The sequence below is a fragment of the Rattus norvegicus genome, chromosome 2 (genome assembly GCF_021556685.1).
Source record: "Rattus norvegicus strain SHRSP/BbbUtx chromosome 2, alternate assembly SHRSP_T2T, whole genome shotgun sequence".
Classification (NCBI taxonomy): Eukaryota; Metazoa; Chordata; class Mammalia; order Rodentia; family Muridae; genus Rattus; species Rattus norvegicus.
In genome coordinates this window covers 8,211,701-8,232,886 of record NC_141535.1, presented here as the reverse complement: position 1 = coordinate 8,232,886, position 21,186 = coordinate 8,211,701, and the positions used below count along the sequence as shown (strand labels likewise).

The 21,186-nt window shown below is 35.4% G+C and overlaps 1 protein-coding gene across 20 annotated transcripts in view; it reads right to left on the bottom strand.

Annotated features, from left to right (window-relative positions):
- Positions 1 to 21,186, bottom strand: part of Mctp1 (multiple C2 and transmembrane domain containing 1) — a 729,346-nt gene that overhangs the window by 287,953 nt on the left and 420,207 nt on the right. For 12 of the 20 annotated variants that reach the window (XM_087621547.1, XM_087621550.1, XM_087621568.1 and 9 more), the window contains 2 exons: positions 19,647 to 19,726; positions 14,792 to 14,903 (listed from right to left, as the gene is read on the bottom strand). In XM_087621547.1, coding sequence (XP_087477673.1) covers positions 14,792 to 14,903; positions 19,647 to 19,726 — 192 coding nt within the window. 20 annotated transcript variants of the gene reach the window in all.

Genomic DNA, 21,186 nt, shown 5'->3' with positions numbered 1-21,186 from the left:
ACATCATCATCTCATTAGGATGCCAAAAAAAAAAGCATTTGACAAAATTCAACACCTCTTCATGTTAAAAGTTCTGGAAAGATCTGGAATTCAAGGCCCACACCTAAACATAGTAAAAGCAATATACAGAAAACCACTATCCAACATCAAAATAAATGGAGAAAAACTTGAAGCAACCCCACTAAAATCAGGGACTAGAGAAGGCTGCCCAGTCTCTCCTTACTTATTCAATATAGTACTTTCAGTCCTAGCCAGAGCATTCAGACAACAAAAGAAGGTCAAAATGATACAAATTGGAAAGGAAGAAATCAAAATATCACTATTTCCAGATGATATAATATAATTAAGTGACCCCTAACATTCCACAAGAAAATGACTAAGCCTGATAAACAACTTCAGCAAAGTGGCTGGGTATAAAATTAACTCAAATAAATCAGTAGCCTTCCTCTACACAAAAGAGAAACAAGCCGAGAAGGAAATTAGGGAAACGACACCCTTCATAATAGTCCCAAATAATATAAAGTACCTCAGAGTGACTTTAACCAAGCAAATAAAAGATCTCTACAATAAGAACTTCAAGCCTCTGAAGAAAGAAATTGAAGAAGACCTCAGAAGATGGAAAGATCTCCCATGCTCATGGATTGGCAGGATTAATATAGTAAAAATGGCCATCTTGCCAAAAGCAATCTACAGATTCAATGCAATCCCCATCAAAATTCCAACTCAGTTTTTCATAGTTAGAAAGACCAATATGCAAATTAATTTTGAATAACAAAAAATCCAGGATAGCGAAAGCTATCCTCAAAAATAAAAGAACTTCTGGGGGAATCACCATCCCTGATAATACAGCTCAAGCTGTATTACAGAGCAATCCTGATTAAAAAAAAAAAACTTCATGGTATTGGTACAGAGACAGGCAGGTAGATCCATGGAATATACTTGAAGGCCCAGAAATGAACCCATAGACCTATGGTCACTTGATCATTAACAAAGTAGCTAAAACCATCCAGTGCAAAAAATGTAGCATTTTCAACAAATGGTGCTGGTTGAACTGGAGGCCAGCATATAAAAGAATGCAAATCAATCAACCCATTTTTATCACCCTGTACAAAGCTTCTGTCCAAGTGGATCAAAGATCTCCACATAAAACCAGATACATTCAAACTAATAGAAGAAAAAGTTCAGAAGAGCCTCAAACACATGGGCACTGGGAACATTTCTTGAACAAAACACCAATGGATTTATGCTCTAAGATCAAGAAGGGGACTTCATAAAACTGCAAACCTTCTCTAAGGCAAGGGACACTGTCATTAGAACAAAATGGCAACCAACAAATTGGGAAAAGGTCTTTACCAATTCTACATCTGATATCCAATATATACAAAGAACTCAAGAAGTTAGATTCCATATCACGAAATAACCCTATTAAAAATGGGGTACAGAACTAAACAAAGAATTCTCAGCTGAGGAATATCCAATGGCTGAGAAGTGCCTAAAGAAATGTTCAACATCCTTAGTCATAAGGGAAATGCAAATCAAAACAACCCTGAGATTTCACCTCACACCAGTGAGAATGGCTAAGATCAAAAACTCAGGTGACAGCAAATGCTGGCGAGGATGTGGAGAAAGAGGAACACTCCTCCATTGCTGGTGGGATTGGAAAGTGGCATGAACACTCTGGAAATCAGTCTGGACGTTGCTCAGAAAATTGGACATTTTACTACCTGAGGAGCCAGATATACCACTCCTGGGCATATACCCAAATGTTTGTCTAACATATAACAAAGACGCATGCTTCACTATGTTCATAGCAGCCTTATTTATAATAACCCGAAGTTGGAAAGATGCCCTTCAACAGAGGAATGGATACAGAAAATGTGGTTCATCTACACAATGGAGTACTACTCAGCTATCAAAAACAATAATTTCATGAAATTCATAGGCAAATGGATAGAACTAGAAAATATTTTCCTGAGTGAGGTAACCCAATCACAAAAACAAAAACAAAACAAAGCAAAAAAACCCCCCAAAACAAAAAACCACACATTGTATGCACTTACTGAGAAGTGGATATTAGCTCAAAAGCTCAAATTACCCAGGATACAATCCACAGACCACATGATGCTCAAGAAATAGGACAACCAAAGTGCAGATGCTTCAGTCCTTCTTAAAAGGGGGAACAAAAATATTCATAGGAAAGGATATGGAGACAAAGTTTTGTGCAGAGACTAAAGAATGACCATTCAGAGTTTATCCACCTGGGGATCTAGCCCATGTATATACAGCCACCAAAACTAGACAATATTGATGAAACAAAGATGTTCATGCTGACAGGAGCCTGATATAGCTGTCTCCTGAGAGGCTCGGCCAGAGCATGACAAATCCAGAGATGAGTGCTAGGAGTAACCATTGAACTGAGAATGGAGGTACCCATTAGAGGAATTACAGAAAGGATTGAAGGAGCTGAAAGGGCTTGCAACCCGATAAGAACTACAATACCAATCTACCAGAGCTAACAGGGCCTAAAGCACTACCCAAAAACTACACTGATAGACCCAGGGCTCCAGCTGCTTATGTAGCAGAGTATGCCCTTGTTGGGCACCAATCGGGGGAGAAGCCCCTGGTCCTGCCAAGGCTGGACCCACTAATGTACGGGAGTGTCAAGGTGGGGAGGTGGGGAGGGGAGGTGGGAGGGGACAGGGAACACCCTTATAGAAAAATGGGAGATGGATGGGATGGGGGATGGACGGAAACTGGGAAAGGGAATAACATTTGAAACGTAAATAAAAAAAATCCCATTTAAAAAAAATATTTTGACATGTACATTTTATATGATTTTACTAGCATTTTCTTTTCTTATAAATAATCTTTTGTTCTTTGAAAATTTCACACATGTAGCAATGTATTTTAATCATTACCCACTCCCACCCTTTTCCTACCTCCAGTTGCCCCCAGAACCCTCTACACATGTCCCTCCCATCTAATTGTCCTGTTTATTTTGTTTGTTTGTTTTCCTTTATAGCTTTAAAACTCTAATTACTTAAAAACTCCATATGAGCAAGGGTGTGGCCACTCACTGGGGTGTGGGAAACGTATAAGAAGACACATATACAAAGAAAAGTGAGTCTCCCTCACAAGTCATCAACTGTCATTAGCATTTCAGCTGGTGGTGAGGTCCCTGCCATAATATGTTTTTAGATAATTGAAGTAATTTATTGATAAGATGTATGTTTTTTAGAAAGATTAGTTCTCACTATGCATTAGAGCCTGGATTGATACAATGATTCTACCTCATTCACAAACATGCTTAGCAGTCCCTTACTTATTATTATAACTATTCATCCTAACCACAGATAAACTATAAACTCTTCTGGGTTAGAACATAGGTACATGGAGCACTAAATAAACTTCAAGCTTCTTCTGAGAGACAATTATTTCACTATTTCATTTCCATTTTTTGGTCATATATATATATATATATATATACACACACATATATACACATATATAAAGACAAGCTTTATAATATATATATTCTGAGCTCATGGAGTTTTCTTTTTTTTTTTTTTTTGGTTCTTTTTTTCGGAGCTTGGGACCGAACCCAGGGCCTTGCGCTTCCTAGGTAAGCGCTCTACCACTGAGCTAAATCTCCAGCCCTCATGGAGTTTTCTTGACCGGTAATTTAACCTTAAATAAATTATTTTATAATTTTAGGTGTCTTCTAAAGAATAAAGTATTGAAGCAACTCAAAGCTTTACAATTTCTCTGCCAAAATGTATTTTGTCACATAAATGCAGCTCTTTGACCTAGATGTCTAAGTTTAGGAAAACATTGATTTTCTTTTTTTCTTAAAATACCACTTCTATTCCAGATAAGTGTGAGAGAGAATTCTAACTGGGCCTGATGGAAAATGGAGTTGGTTGACATAATGAATGTATTGGTGGATGTTACTACACCTAGAAAAGGAGGTATTGTGGGATTTATTATTTACTGATTTGCATACAATTAGAATCTAGCCCATATTTCTCCATCTTGCTCTGCATATTTTCATGTAGGTGCATTTTCCCTGCCGGTTATAATGTGATAACAGCTGTACTTGCAATGATAGAGAAGTTTGTCTTGAATAACATGTATGATGCCCATATCCTCAGGAACATGGTTCAAGTAAATTCTTTCTCACAAAATGTGAACAGCATAAAAATTCCATGAAAGAATTTAGTAGCAGCAGACCTGTGTTAGTCAAACATGAACTAAAACCTCATCACATACGATGAAGATATTGAAATGACCAGCAAATATTTAGATGATGGGAAATTCTATGAGCTATTTCACCTTGTAAACAAGGGAGATGTTTGCATGACAAAAGGCTAATCAGCTTAGTACTCTGTCTGCTGTCTGCATCTGTATTTAGCTTATTTCTGAAAGAAACCAAGATAAGACAGAGAAGCTCCAAACCACAGATAACAACATCTGGCTATGTGCAAATCTTTACTGGGAAGGTTTGACAGATACTTTTGCACCCTTGGTGCTCAAAGACAAGCTTTATACTATAGACCAGTCTGAGGATGAAAGGAGATTTCATCCAGGTAACTGAGACTCTAGATATTTAAGTATAGCTCAAGCATATTCTTTTTAAAAACAAGAGGAGAATTATCCCTACCAAGACACATATTTTAAGGTGAAGAGTTAGAAGGAGAATATATTTCAGTAAAGCAGCAACATATCCTAAACCCACCTACCCTGCACCCTTATCCCTTAGTTCTAGAAGTAGCTGCCTGGAGGAAAGGATTCAGTAACAGTATCAATTTGGGGATGTGTGAAGATCACTGAAGTAAGTAATAATTAGAAATGTGAAGTTTTTCATGTACTTTTAAAATACAACACTGTATCTGGTGAATATGAAAACTGTTTTAGGGCATAGTAAAAATTTGAATGAATTATCAAGCATTCATTATATTCTCGTATAAAAAAACAAAATGAGTGAACTGATTTTAACTCAGTTTGCATTTTAAATTTCTGTAAAAATGTAACAAATTAAAAAATCCCTTAGTCTAATATTAACCATTGTACAAAATATAACCTGTCAAGTATTCAAAAGAATGCTGAATGAGACACAGGCGTTTTGCATCTATAGTGGCAAAATTTAAATTAATAATTAATTATAAAGCGCTAAAGTTTTAAGAATAAAATAATGTAAATAACATATTTATTATTCATTTAGTTTTTATAGATTCAAGAAAGTTATGTGGATTTATTTGTACTTTATCATTAAGGTTATTTTAAAGAAATTATGTTATTTTAAAGAAATTATCTATCTATCTATCTATCTATCTATCTATCTATCTATCTGAATATATGTTAGAATGGATCTTCCTCTCAAGCCCAAGCTGACCTTTTATTTTCTTCCTTCATCTTCTGAAGTGCTGAGAGCTCAGGTGCCTACCAATGTACACAGTCAAAACCAATACCTCTATACTCTCTCTCATATTTTAATAAAATAGATTATTCATACTAATTATTACACGATATAATATCCAGTCCTAGTTAAACTCATTTGAAAGAGGTAATTCTGCTAACTATTTGTGAGTTAGCAGGTTTTTACACAAATATATCATCATAGAAACACACGATGAGGAAAGTCTTATGTATATTTTTAAATCAACATGCTTTTAATATACTATTAATTCTAAAATCACAGTTACAAAGACAAACAATACAACAAAGCTTTAAAAGTATTTGAAGTTTTATTTTGCTAAATAAGACCACAGTGAATTCCCAAAAATATTCAGCAACTTTGTCCGGTGTGTGCTTTTCGAGTGATGGCCTTTTGGTGAATTATCTCTTGGTTTTCAGCAGAGTAAGAACTGGAAAGTAGCTAACGACATGTAAGAAGTACTTTATAAAACAGATTAAGACACCATAGCAAACATAAATCAATATTTATTATATATATTTTCTTAATTCCCAAAGAAAAGGAAAATGATGAAATTGAATAACAACTTAAATAATAGCATGATTTGATCAGAATGGAAGGAGAAAGATTGCCAATGTTCCAGGGTCTAAAAAAATCAGAACTATTAAAAGCAATATTGTTCTTTTAAGTAGAAATTTGAATAAATGTCATTTTATCAAGGAAATCTGATTTGTTTCAAAGCACAGTTATGTAAAAGTTCAGTTTCATCTTGATAATTATGTTCAAGAGTGGTGTCTTCACCAAAGGTACTAAAAGGTACTATGTGTGCCTTACATATCTTAAGATGGAAAGCTTAGGACATTCCTAGAGCCTCCATGTTTCTTGTTCTGGAAGTGAGATGAGGTACTGTAGGGAGAACTGTCCTCAAGGTGCCATGACACAAGGACTTGTGAATTTAGAAAGCCCATACTCAATTTTCTATGAAACAAAACAAAACAGGATATTTCATGCCCCCTCTGGAGTTGTCCCTGCTCCAATTCATCACTTCCATTCGAGAGCAGAGTGATTTTGTAGACCCTGTTGTGCACATAGTAGTGATTGGATGCTGCGAATGAGGCTGGAGAGTGATTGGGAGCAGCAGGAGAATGGTCTGGGTGCTCTGGACCAGTGAGGTTCCTACTGACTTAGAAAGCGTCGCATGATTTGATTAAATATTATGGGGAGGAAAAAAAGAGCAACTGGCAATGATGAAACTTTGTGGTGCAGCTTGGAAGGGGATGAGAGGAATTTGGAAAAGCAGCTAAGAGTCTTCTCAACAAGGAAAGCTGAAGATCACATGCTAAGAATTACCTTACTGGATCTTTTCCAACTCTTCCTCATTAGCATTGTCTGTAAATGAAATAAAGCACTTCATTATCTTTCTGAATAGGCTGAATAGGGCAGCCATTGTTTTTGAGGGGAAGTGTAACATTAATTGGTCCTTTTAATAACTGCTTTATTCACATAGACACACACACACACAGGCACGCACGTACACACGCACACATGCACGCATGCACATGTGTGTGTGTGTGTGAGAGAGAGAGAGAAAACTTTAACATTCAAGTAGACTTTCTGGTAAGAGTTCACTTGCATTATTCTTTGTATGAAGAATTGAGACAGTATTTTTAATATAATGGATGACTTGGAATTGGGATTAGTAAATTCTGAATTAGAAATACAAATTGAGTTGTTCTATTTGGAGGTGAGGGTTAAGGATACACTTTACTTAATTGGGTATAAAACATTTTTTCTTCAACCTACACCCAAAGCTGTCACCTTGGTCACATTTTAGATTTAGCCACATTTTAGAAACACTTATGCATTTAGTTAATTATTAACTGTATTGTTGTCTACAATGTTTCTAACACAGAAAAAAAAGGCTAGTTAACTCTTTTTTGTTTTGTTCTGTTTTTACTAAAGTGCATCCTCTATAATATTCTGTTTAAGTCACAGTGAGAGGTCAGTCTGGATAAATGCTTTACTTAACCTCTGGAGAGTTGTTGTGAATGCTTAAGATCATTGGTCTCTTGCTTTTGCACAAAGTAAAGCATAAAGCCTCCCTCAAATTTAAATAATTTCTTCTATTTACTATTAAGCATTTCCCTTAAGTACCTAGATGTAAACACTCCTCTTTGTCCTACCATGTCTTATGGTAGTTTTTAAGACAGATGACAAGGAAACTGGGGAATACTTAGGAGAGAGCTTGCTCTGTCTGTGCTAGGGAACTGCATCAATGTCAAGAGCCGCATCACTTTTATCAGAACTCCTTATGAGAAGGATCCATTCTAGAAAGTATTCATGCCTCATACAAATAGAGGGTAGAAAGTATTTTCACGTAAGACCACACTATCTTTCACCTAATGGGGAGGGAATAGAAGGAGGGAATGGAATTATGTAGCAACTTTAGAAAAGGAAATAGAAGAATCAAAACATTCCCAAAGACCTTGCTATATTTCTTTTATTTTTGTCTTCATAAAGTCCATTGACCAAAACATTAAAGAGTAACAGATTTCCAAATGTTATAAAAATCCCACTCCCTGGTTTTCAAGTAGATCAGGAAACAGCAAAATACTGTTATCAATACTACAAGAAAGTTAATATTTTCTAAGTGTTAAGGTACAATTCATTTTGAAGCAACACATTCAACTACTGGGTTAGAGAGACAGACATTATACACACCAAATAGACACTTGTTATTATAGGTAGATGTGTGATTATTACCAGCACCTGATGATCGCTAATAATAATAACATAATCACCATCTTCATATCATCAAAGGTCATCTGCAACAAAATTCTTTAGTGGTTAGGTATACCCATAAGAGCTCTCCAATCAAGAGTCCAATAACAAAGGTTCAACTTTGTCAGAAAATAGAGTTTCAATGCATTTGAACACGGCAATTTTTGGAGACAATATTTGAGTCAAAACCAATCAATTAAAATAAAGAGAAAAATTTAAAGTGCCTTCACTAGTGGTCATTTTTCAGCATCATCGACTATCTAAGGATCATATAAAATCCATTCTGAAAAAAGTGCTAGGCTATCAAGGGGATGGAAACATTAAGATGGTAGATTTGGGTTAAAAAAGAAACCTCAATTACAGTAATTCATAGAAAAGTTAAAAAAAAAAAGAAGCCAAATGAACTTAATAGAATAACTACTGCCATTGTCATCTTTACAAACTGTTAAAGAAGGTTATTTGGGCAATGTTAAAGATAAAAGATCAGTACGTTCTAGAAATATACAGCTTAAATTTTGTTCCATGATTGTAACTTCAGCTGAGAATCATATGAGTTAGGGTTTGAGAAGGCCAGTACCATAGCACCATTTCTGGGTCTTTATTAGCAACTCAACCTTACTTGAAGCCACCATAAGGATAAGTGGCATAAGAATACAGCCAATGACAGCATTGTAGAAGCAATTGCTTTTAAAAGACTTAAGTATCATTTTTAACTTCCTTTTGTTGTTATGATTTTAGTAGATTATCCTGCTGATATACATACAAAAAAGCACAGAACAGATAGTTTACACATCTTATAAAACATACACATCTTGTAAAACATACACATTTAACACTTTGTAACAGATATGTCTTTAAACATTGTATAAAAGGTATAAGACATATCAAAATTAAACCAAAATATAAAATTTGCTTTTAACTTGTATAAGGCCACATAGTATTAATTCATATGTTTCTGGAGACTTCCCAATTTTCAACCTTATCCAAGCAATCTGCAGAACTAAGTTATCTAAGAGAGTGTGTAACACAAATTAACTCACTTTTATGTCACAAATTCTCCAATGAAGAAAGCTGTGTATTGAACTCTGCTAGGAAAAGAGCCAGAAAAAACTCAAACACACTGTCAAACGAAAATACCACGGGACACACATGTATACATTACATACTTTTTCAGATTCAAGCTAGGACATGCAGTCAAAACAGAAATAACAGTTGTGCCATGCAGTACAGCCACATGATGCCATGGAGGCTTTGGCTTCTTGTACACACAATGCTGGGGACTCACAAATAGAAGTAAACATATATGTTCACATCAGGAAGTTAAAAAATAGACATAGTCATGTACCCAGTGCAGTAGATTTTGATATTGGCAATGATGAAATATATTTGCTTGTAATCCGTCCATACATCTTAAATTGCTTTAATTACATGTCATGTGTTACCAAAGTTTTAGTAGTAGGTTACTCAACTTATCCTTTGATTTGGCTGATTTCTAGAAGTGGCAATCTAGAAAAAATTATCTCGACTGCATTATTCATGGAGTACATTGTCACTATTTTGTGGTGCACATGGAACTCACTAAAATCTTAGTGCTTTATAACACTATGTCCCATGTAATCCAGTTCTTCTATTCCTAGTTTTATCACAAAACTGTTAATATTATATTTCCTACTGATTGTTAGGACATACTTGCTAAGGCTTTAGAAATTCATCTCATCAATTTTTGTTTTAATTAATGTAAAAATATTTAGCAAAGTTTTATAAACAAAGGGATAAGAAATGTGTGGTTGTTGACCTAAAGTCTATCCCAAAAGCCTAAGATAAATTATTTCCAAGCTAATATGCAAAGAGAACAGAAAATTTCCTTTCATGTTGTTGTGTATGGAGGAGCAACCTCACCCTAACTCCCTCAATATACATCCTTTGCATTGACAAAGACTATGAAGTATTCCGTGACTAATATTTTAGTTTGAATTTTTTCTGAATAAGAGTTGTTCCTGGGCAGTTTGTGACACTTCAGCATTTCATTTTCACAGTAGTGGTATGAACTACATTTAAAATAGGGAAATTGAAGTAGAAGATATATTGGATCTCTGTTCGTAAATGAGAAATGTCAAATGTGTCCCAGACCATACTTTGCTAATGTTAGATATATTGCCCAAGGAGGAAAATAACATGCCATGTCTATCCATTGTAATAAAAAAACCTCTGAGAAGAACAATATAGCCAATCATTAAAACACTAACTTTAAGAATCTTCCAAAGGAAGTTAGATCATTATGTAATCATGCTATAATGGCATTTGTAACAACTTCAAGGATTTCAATATTAAATTTAGAATGAAATTAACATGAGAATACTTCCTCCTTATAAGACATGGAATATTCACTATGTATAGGATGCTAGACTAGGTTTTGAGAAATGTCATCACAAGAACATTTTGCAGACTTACACATGTATTATTAAATATAATATATTGTAATAAATGTACCATATACATATATCCTTCTTCCTGAGAAAAGTATATAGATTGGAGGTTAGGTGAAATAAAAGCATACCTTCAGCAACACAGTTGACACTGATAGGTTGGGCTTGAAAGGTAGAGAAGTTTACATGACAGGAAGTTACAAGTGAGAGAATATATCATGCTTGTTGGAATGCTGCTCATTGGTTTGTAGATATTGTAGGATTAGATGTAGATTGATGAACTGTTAAAGATATGAGACTTACAGAACTTTGGGGATTTGAAAAGCATTTTTCTTATAAATTCTTGCAAAAATTCCATGTATTTATAAACCCTGAGGTGTTTATATAATATGTATATATCATTGCTCAAATCAGCATATCTATCTCTGCAAACATCTACCAGAAATATCTAAAATCTCTTTTCTTAGCCCTCTGAAATAACTAGTATATTATTGGTTTATATAGTCAAACTACTATGTACCAGCACATCAGTGGTACTTGCTTCGAACTATCACTTATACACTGAACATTTGCCCATCCCTTTCTCCCATGAGTTGGTCCCAGTTTTGTGTAATCATCAATCTACCCTCCAGTTCTATGAGATGAACTTGGTTGATGGATTATGCTCCTTATCTAATTTACTGTCCATTTCCATCTGTATTGCTGAAAAGGATAGAACTTCATACTCTTTGGAGCTGACTACTTATTCCATTGTAATTTTTTTAAAAAATAGATGTTGATTTGATATAAAGAGTTTGAAAAGGTATCAATAGAACAATTCTTTATGTCAAATAAAAAACAAATCTCAAATATGTTTACCTTTATAATTATACTTAGATAATACTCATATTTCTATATAATATAGGATATTAGAATAGCTGGAATACCAGATCCCAGTAGACTTTTCCATTTTCTCTATTTTAGCTTTCTGTCCATCCTAACTGCCAAGGACCTTGTTGTTGATTACAACCATGAGGATTAGCTAGGGTAGTCACTAGGCTCACTCTTCTCTCTACCTCTTTGGGTGTGACCAAGGTCAGGATGACAGTCGAGTAGTGCTCCCAGTTATGGCTGACTTGGTCAGCTCTAGAGGCCTTGCTCAGCTTTGCCTGAGTCATTTGTTTTTCTGAGGAGAAGAGGGACTAGGGGGAATCAGTGACAGCATGGAAGGATGCACCATCTCCTACATGGGCAACAAAACAAGCCAGCACAGATGGCAACTCTGAAAATTGAAGGCATGAAATAAGGTTGTGAATGACGAACATCTGGCAGCTAGGACATCCATGAAACACAGTCAAAGTATTTGAGATATGGCAATAGTGTGACAGCTTTTAGGTGAAAATCTTTGTGTCAAAAGTGAATGTGACTGGAGATAAACAAAGAGGAAGGAAAAGGAGACACATTAAACAGCATTTTGGTGAGTAACTTTTCCATTATTCATTTAATTTCTTTTTTATTCATATGTAAGAAGTCACTGATGGTCACCTCTTGGTTGCTTTATTTTTTTCTAATTACAAATACCTTGTGCCTGTGATGTAAATTTGAGCTTGTTGGGTTGTCTTTTCAAGGACTGTTGAAAATAAGTAATGTGAGAAGTATCCTTGTCAATGCTCACACTTCCCTCTCAGTCTTTGGAACTCATTAGCTCCTTTGTTTTCTTGATAACCAATTCCACCCCTTACACTCACAGGTTGAAGCTAGGATCCTTTTTTTTTTTAAATTGGATATTTTCTAATTTACATTTCAAAATTTATTGCCTTTCCTGTCCATAAGCCCTCTATCACCTTCCCTTTCCCTTCTTATAAGGGTGTTCCCTCCCTTTCCCCCCTTCCCCTCCTCCCTTGCATTCGTCTACACTGAGGGGTCCAACCTTGGCAGGACCAAGGGCTTATCCTTCCTTTGATGCCCAACAAGGCCGTCCTCTGCTACATATGCCGCTGGGATGCTAGGATCTTTAAAAAAAGTGTCCTTTTTTACAGACTATCCATTATCAAGTCTCCTAAATAACCAGAAAAGCAGTCACATCATCTAAGTCTTTGGTAATACTACCGGCCGGTGTTCTGGGGATACAGAGGACTTTAGGCTTTATTTTCATTTATGGAGTGCTGCACTGAATTAAATTAGAAAAGAAAACCAACACAGGATTAGTGTTTCACCAAACTGTCTTGACTTGTTTCTAACCTTTTACAGGCAAACCTGCCAATCCTCCTCCTTCACCTCAGAGGATTCCTACTTAGAGCCTCATCATCTTTCAATAGAGTTTACAACAGTCTTCTAATCTGTCTTCATTCACATCCCTTTAATGCATTTTCTACAATGTACGAGCATTTTATTTTATGGGCAAATACAATCATGCTGTTTTCCCTTTGCAGACCTTGCCATAATTCATTCCTCAATGCTATTTGGATAAAGTTTACAATCTTACCATGGACAACAGGCCCTCCATAGTTTAGGCATCTCTCTTCCACTCTGTAGCATGTAGCATGGTGCTTCCCCCACACCCCTCTCTCCTCTGTTTCTTTGTCCATGGGGTCTTTCCGTGTGCTCCTTCCTCTACCTTATGTGTGTCTCTTTCTGAGTTTCATTTTCTTATAGTTCTTATTTTGCTTCTTACCTCAGCATTGACTTGACATCCTTAGAGAATCCTAGACCCACACAGAGAGGAACAAATTTTCTGTTTTCTGTTTTCTTATAAATTTGTCTTTTATAACACTAAATTAGTTATCATCTTCTGTTTTTCTCAGTGAATCACTGGACATTCAATTTCTAATGTGTCCTAAATACCAGCACAGCAGCTGCCTTACCATAGCCTTCTGGTTAGCCCCTGAATTATTTAAATAAAGTACAAAATGAAAATTTAAAATGTACACCTATTATGGACTAGAAATATAAAATTTACTTCCTAATTTGTGGTACTGGTGACTTCTAACTGATGAGCTCTCTCTGTAAATGACAGTATTCTTTGAACAAGCTTTTCCTCAGCTGCCCCTCTGATTACACATGTGTACTCAGCTGCACCCCTGCCACACTCTACATTCAGTGGGTACACTCTGTACACTCAACACACGGTGTTCTCACAGCAGGTACTATGTAGGAAGATTTCCTTGTAAATAAGGTTTTTAAGTAACATATAAACCATTGTTCAATTTTTAAGGATTGAAAGGGATTCTCCTTAAAGTGATAATTTTTTTTTGGTGAGTTTAGAAAAAAACCTTCAGTTTTGAAGTTTTTGGGATTCACTATTGTTTACCTATAATCTTGATAAAAGTGTCAACAATATCTTTTAATAGATAAGCTATACCAACTTGAATGATACATTATTTTAAAACAGGAATATAAGTATTACAGAAAGAGTGTTTTGGTAACCTCTAACAATTTTATCTACTACAAAAAGGCGTCCAAGCTATAGTATTTTCCAGGTATATGAATGAATATTGAGCCTACAAACCATCTCTGGCAAGTTGTGGCAGAAAGTATACTGCCAAGCACACTGATATGGATCATACCTGGTACTTGTTTGGGTTCCTTCAATAATGTGGAAGTCACAGCCTCCTCTGTAGCCCTCATTCATTTCTCATAGTAGCATGGTGTACAAGTACAAATAGCTATGCAGATATATGGAAAGTATCACTATGGAAACGCATTAAGAACATGAAGAGGCCACACTTATCCAGTAAACAACCACCAGAGAGCAGAAACTCTGTTATAATTGCACCATATTTTCCTTGTATGACCTATTTGGTGATACAGTCAAAATAGTAGAGTCTTGGATAGCTCCATGTGAAATTTCAAATATTCAAATTTACTAATCAATGTATTCCCTGAAACAATACAAATATTTGCCTATAATATACATGCCTGAAATTGATTACTAAAATTATAAAGGGGTATAAACCTATTTATTTACAACAAGAGGTTCTGATCTGGAGCAGGGGTCAGGAAATTTGAGATGAAGAGACACAAGGAGCATGGATAAATGATACAGAGGATACACACAGAAACCAAGAACAGGCTAGAATTTCATGTGCACCTGTTCTTAATTATTACTTCTGTATCCTGAGGGGGCTCTAAGCACATGAGCAAGTCGAAGCAAGAAGAGTTTTTACTGTGCCCAGGGATCCGGGAGACTTACCACATCCCTGGGTTCACCTTCCTTAGGCGTAAGGATGACTGACAGCAAAATGATTCCAAGGTCATGGTCAGGATAATGGGGATCTTTCAGAGTTAAGGTGACATCTGTGGGCCTGTGACATAAAATATTTAGATTGGGAATAGTCATTGAGTACATAACTCCAAAGTTATCTTAATCAATAATTCATTAAGAAAATTTCTATTCTTTTGATCTCTTAGAACAGTTTTTGTTGTTATTAAAATACTACCATTGTATTCAATTCATTCAATAAGCTGCACGACCCATGGAGGTGCTTGAGTTCACTGGGTAAATTTCTTCACGTTATGAGGTTCTAGAAAGTAGCTGAAAGAACAAACCCCATTCAAAGATCTCTTCCATGATCTGTAAGTCCAGCTGTTTTCCATATATCTAAGCCCAGCAACTGAATGAAGGTATAGCTTCTTACTGAGCAGCGATATTATTTAAAATAAATAGAAAGGTGTGAGAAGAGAAAGTATATAAAACATAACTTGCTGCCTGGTGCCCTTTGCCCGGCATTAGGGGAAGGAGCTAAAGCAGACACAGATGCTGGATAGATGCAGGTCAAAATATTGACGATCTTCGGCCCTATAACTTTCTAACTATGCTGAAGCTGACCCATTCTGGAGACTTAACCCTCTCTTGCTTATTCTGTGCCCGACAACCACTGGCTTCTTACTTTTACTTGTTGCTTTATTTTACTACTTAAATCCATCGTACTGTTCTGTGCTGAAAACTGAACTCTTTGTTATTGTTCTATGCTTCATTAAGTGCTGAGGAAACTTAACTTTTTATCTAAGTTATTTACTTTGTAAATGTACTTGATTAGCTCTAGAAAACGTAACTCTTGGTTACTTTAAAAATATCTGGGGGTTGGGGATTTAGCTCAGTGGTAGAGCGCTTGCCTAGGAAGCGCAAGGCCCTGGGTTCGGTCCCCAGCTCCGGAAAAAAAGAAAAAGGAAAAAAAAATCTGTGCTTCATTAGCACTATAAACTTAAGTCTTACTTACTTTAATTCTTTGTGCTTATTAAGGGCTAGAAAACATAACGCTTATTTCAATTCTCTGTCTTAGCTTTAAATTACTCTGATGCTAGAAGCTGCAGGTCTCTGGGGAATTAACACCTGTCTGATACATGGGATTAAGGAGAGGATTAACTGTCAAGGCCTCTTTTTCTCTGGCCTGGAAACCTCAGTGGCCAGGAGAGAGGGAGGCTTGGAGCAGTAAAACCTTAACTGAACCAGGAGAGTTACATAACATTATGTAAAAGGAAAAACGTTTACATCGGCAAATATGCATAAACACACATACATGCATGTACACACTCATGAATCTTCATATACTCCTGCTGTGCCAAGTTACCTATATCATACATACTTACACCTCGCGCACGTGCGCGCGCGCGCACACACACCACACACACACACACACACACACACACACACACACACACACACACACACACACACACACACACACACACTGTGGAAAGAGCAAAAGCCTCCATGAGCAGGTTTCATTGAACAAGTACCAGCACAGAAAAAACTCACTCATTCTGGATAAAAAATAAACTTCAACTTTTACTGCATAAAGTAAAATTTCTTACCTTTCATTGCTAAATGAATTAAGAAGCCTGTCTCATTAAAATAAAAGCCTGCCTGCTGCCTTCTGCTCTCCCTGCAGCTCCTTCTCAGCCTCTTTTCTCTTCCCACCTACTTAATTCTGCTCTATCCTTTTCTCTCTCATCATCTGTCAGCACCTGTAAAGCTCCTGATTTGCTTCTACTCTTTTTCCATTCTTCTTCTGCCCTCGACCTTCTGCCTTAGTTTCTAGTTCTTTCTGCATTTTGTGTTCTACTTACTTACAGTCATTGTTCCTAGTTTTACACTTTCCCAGGACACATAATCACATGGAATTCCAAATATTAAAAGTTCACCACAAGTTTAAACTTAAATTCAAATCATAAATTGAATAAGTTTACAGCAGAGATGTTTACATGTGTTTCCATTAAGACTAGTTATCTAGGTAGACATTCATTATCTGTCACTAGATCAATAGGTTCATTGAGAGTCTAAAACTATAATCCTTATGTCTAAGTTGACATTGAAGTTTTGTTTAGATAAACCTAGTCAATGGTCTATCTTCTGTCCTTGCACCTACAATAAATCATTCATTCCTTTTAAAACCTTTAGTTAACTGTTTTATGGCATAAAGGAATATATTCCTAAATAATAAATCTTTATGCATGGTCTCTATCTAGGGCAATTAACTTGTGACATGTGAAGAATTACAAAGTCCCAATTATAACTTTCATATCACAGAAAGCTCTACTTGCAGTCGTCATTATAAAGGGCTTAATAATTACTAGAACAATTTTAGGAATTCTTCTAGAATCATCATTAAGAATTAAGAAATCATCTATTTGTCTGTATAGCATCACTAGAAGACAATACATCTTTGTTGATCTGCAGAAAATATGTCCAATAGGGTGGGCTAATGCCCAGGGATTGTTAGATTATATTAATAATGACAGGAAAAGCATTAATAGCAGAAATCAATCCTGAGATTTTTACCTTGGGCCTTGCCTCCAAGGGCTCATTCATTTCAGTTTCATAGCAAACCTTCTTTGGAAAATCACCTGTTAGTCTTAGTCTTTCCTAAGTGGCTGCTGATAACTTGCCTCATATTTTATAGATATATATTAAGGCAACATATAATAATTTAAAAAACAGCTAATATTGAATATAATGATTTTAGTTTGGGGTTGTGCAAATCTATGGCAAAAACAATTTCTGAATTAGAAGCAACATAAAAACATTACTTAGAATTGAACAATATGGATTTAGATTTTGATTTAAATTAAATTTAGGTTTGGATTTAGATAAGCACTCCTGAAGAAGAAAGGATGAAGACTTTAATATTATACACAATCGCTCTGAAGAAATAAATAAAATAAACTTTTAACTGAGAATGCATAGGTAACATCTTGCTTACCTGTTTTAATTAATATTGAACAGACAGGGTTATTATAATTCAGCACAAATCGGTTTCTGCAGACCATGGAGCATCAAACAAAGGAATCATGGGATGCTTCCCAACAAAGCATCTTTTCTTGTTTTCTCATTCTTTCACTTGTCTTTTGCATTTAAAAAGAGAGTACTAAACACATACTAAACAACTCACAATGTGCTGGTTTCTTATAAAAACCAGAGAACAAAACCAACAAGATTCCTGTGTCCACAGAATTTCAATTTTTGCTACAATTTTGTTCTGGTACTATGAAGAGACATTTGGATTAAATATGGATGAAGTAGAAATATTCAGTCCTTTCTGCCTATCAGGTTTCTTGTTGTGTGTATGTGTGTGTGTGTGTGTGTGTGTGTGTGTGTGTGTGTGTGTGTGTGTACACATATGTATTCTTGAAATTCACCTCAAAAGAATCTGAGAATGAAGGTGCAGATTAGAAGTCTATATGTGTCTGAAGTGTTCCACCAAATGCTCTTTCACACACCAGAGATTAAAACATAGGCAGTTTTAAATGTGAACACCATAATAGCTGGCAATTTATCACATAATTTTAATACATTAAGGTGTGATATGTGAAAATGTGAACCACTTTGTAATGTCAGACATCTAATTGAATCATATACAATCTGTCCTCAAATTGTTTTCAACATTAATTTAGTTATCAGTAATCATTAAAATTTGGTAGCAACAAATTGCTTTTTTATTTATTTATGCACATATGTGTATATAGGTATGTTTGTGTACACAAGTGTCAGCAGGATGATGGTGGTGGTTACTGGAATACAATTGTGAAAGTTGTATGGGCTATGGGCAGATGTTAGATATCTTCCTCAATCACTTTCCAACATAATTATTTGAGACATGATTTCTCATTGGACCACTAATGAGGTGTCTCACCAGTTAGTTTTCCTGGCCAATGAGCACCAGGAATCCATCTACCTGTTTCTAGTTCTCCAGTGCTGGGAATATAGTTCTACATCATTGTCCACAGCTTGTTTTATAGATTCTAGAGATCAATATTTGGGCCTTTATGCTGGGACAACAAGCACTTCACTGCTTGAGTCATAGACCAACATCAACTTTTCTTTCTAAATAAATGTGAATTTACTATCATATTACATCAATGCAGTATATACATATTTGGGGTTGCAATTTGATTGGATTCTTTTAACAAATTCCTTTGATATTATAGAATAGTTTAACCTTGACATATAAATAGATAAGAATAAGAATTAAGGCATTACTACGAGGAATATGTATATCAAATTGACTTTAAAAAAATTAGGAGAGATGGCTTAGTGGTTAAGAGCAATGACTGCTCTTCCAGAGGTCCTGAGTTCAATTCCCAGCAACCACATGGTTGCTCATAACCATCTGTAATAGGATCTAATGCCCTCTTCTGGTGTCTGAAGACAGCTGCAGTGTACTCACAAAATAGATAACAAATAATCCTTTCAAAAAAGTTTAATGCTGGAGTGATTATAATTCTAGATCTTAAGATAAACTGCAGAACCATAGCAATAAAAAACAGTATGGCTCTGCTCCAAAACAGATATGTAGACCAATGGAACAAAATTGAAGACACAAACATGAACACATATAACTTCAGTCACTTAATATTTGACAAAGACAGAAAAGGCATAAACTTAAGAAAAGAAAACATCTTCCAAAAAATAGTGCTGAGAAAATAGGATGGTGTGATAGAAGATACCCAGGACCTATCAGCAGGACTCTGTACTAACTGGTACTTTCTACTTCATACCAGCCAGCTCTATAATGATGCACAGCAATAGTACAATTTCTGAGAGTTACCTGTTTAACTCCAACTGTGTGAGATCGAGAAAGGCTGAGCCCATAAAGTCATCTTGCAGTCCAAAATCATAGTCAAATACCTAAGGGGACAAAGAGACAAAGCATTTCAAAATAATTTTGGAAAACGTTTAAATGAAACACACAGATCATAAAAACTGGTTATCTCTTCTACCCTGACAACTGATATACTGATACATATTTTTAAATTTGTGATCCTTTGTAATGTTAGAGTTTCATAAAACATTCAAGTTAACTACATTTTTATTTAATATTATTTATTATATCTTTCTATTTGTATTAGCAATAGAAGTTTTACAGAAGGTGTAACAAAATCAAATGAAATATAATAAACATTTTAAAATATAGGAATCACAGCTTAAAATTTTGTTATTATCATAGAAAAAATATCATAAAGCCTAGGACTGAAGTGATTTAGGTTAAGTATCAACAAATACGTCTTCTGTATATAAGTGGTACGAAAATGACTCCATTTATTATTTATATGTTTTAAGGCTATTAAAGATAATCTTTTATATTATGTACTAGTTTAGTCTTAACATACAAATAAATAAGAATACAGATATTGTAGTTGAAGCATTTTGTAAAGTTAGATTAAGGATATATCAAAATTTACCTTTTATTTTTGCAAACAATTATTTGAGACAATTTTAATCAAAAATTAAATTAAAAAACAAGAAAGAATGAGCATGTTTCTTTCTTTGTCCACACAAGTCATATATTTAAATGCTAAGATAGTCACTAAATACAGAGATAGTTACAGTTCAATGATGAGTATTAATAGACAATCCCAGAAGTTAAAGGGACATGTGTGGCTACTGTATAAAACAAGACCAGAACAATCTCTAAGGAGGTGTTTGTGTATAGACCTGATTGGAGAGAAAAACAAGTGTCACACCCTTCAGTCAGAGGAAACAACAAGAGAAGGACTAAATTGTTTAATGGTCAGCAAGAAGCCAATGACATTAAGTCAATATGAGACCGTTTGGAAATGGATGGTTGGAGAGTTATCTCAATGCTTAGTCAGTTTAGATCCTTCTAAAAAAACTATGTAAATGAGTACTGCCTAAATTCTGACCATTTAGTGATTTTCTAGGTCATTTATTCTCTTGACTGATATTGACTGTACAATTCAGTGTGCCAGGCAATAAACACTGAGGAAAAACCAGTGGTGAGCAAAAAATAACATCATTAATACTGATAGTTTAGTGAGGGGGACACATGTTTAGCAAGAAAATGTATAGTTGATTTGTGACTATACATTTTTATGTGCTTTAAACAAGGCAGCAGCAGCAGCACAGCAACAACAATAGCAACAACAACAACAACAACAACAGCAGCAGCAGCAGCAGCAGCAGCAGCAGCAGCAGCAGCAGCAGCAGCAGCAGCATGGGACGCTGGGGAAAGCAATGAAATGAAACAAGCCATAAAGCTATCCAGAGAAGTGTAGAACTATGGTGCCTAATCTTTTTAAATAGAAAATGTTTGAGCACTGGAATAAATATAAAAGGACAAGTCTCTT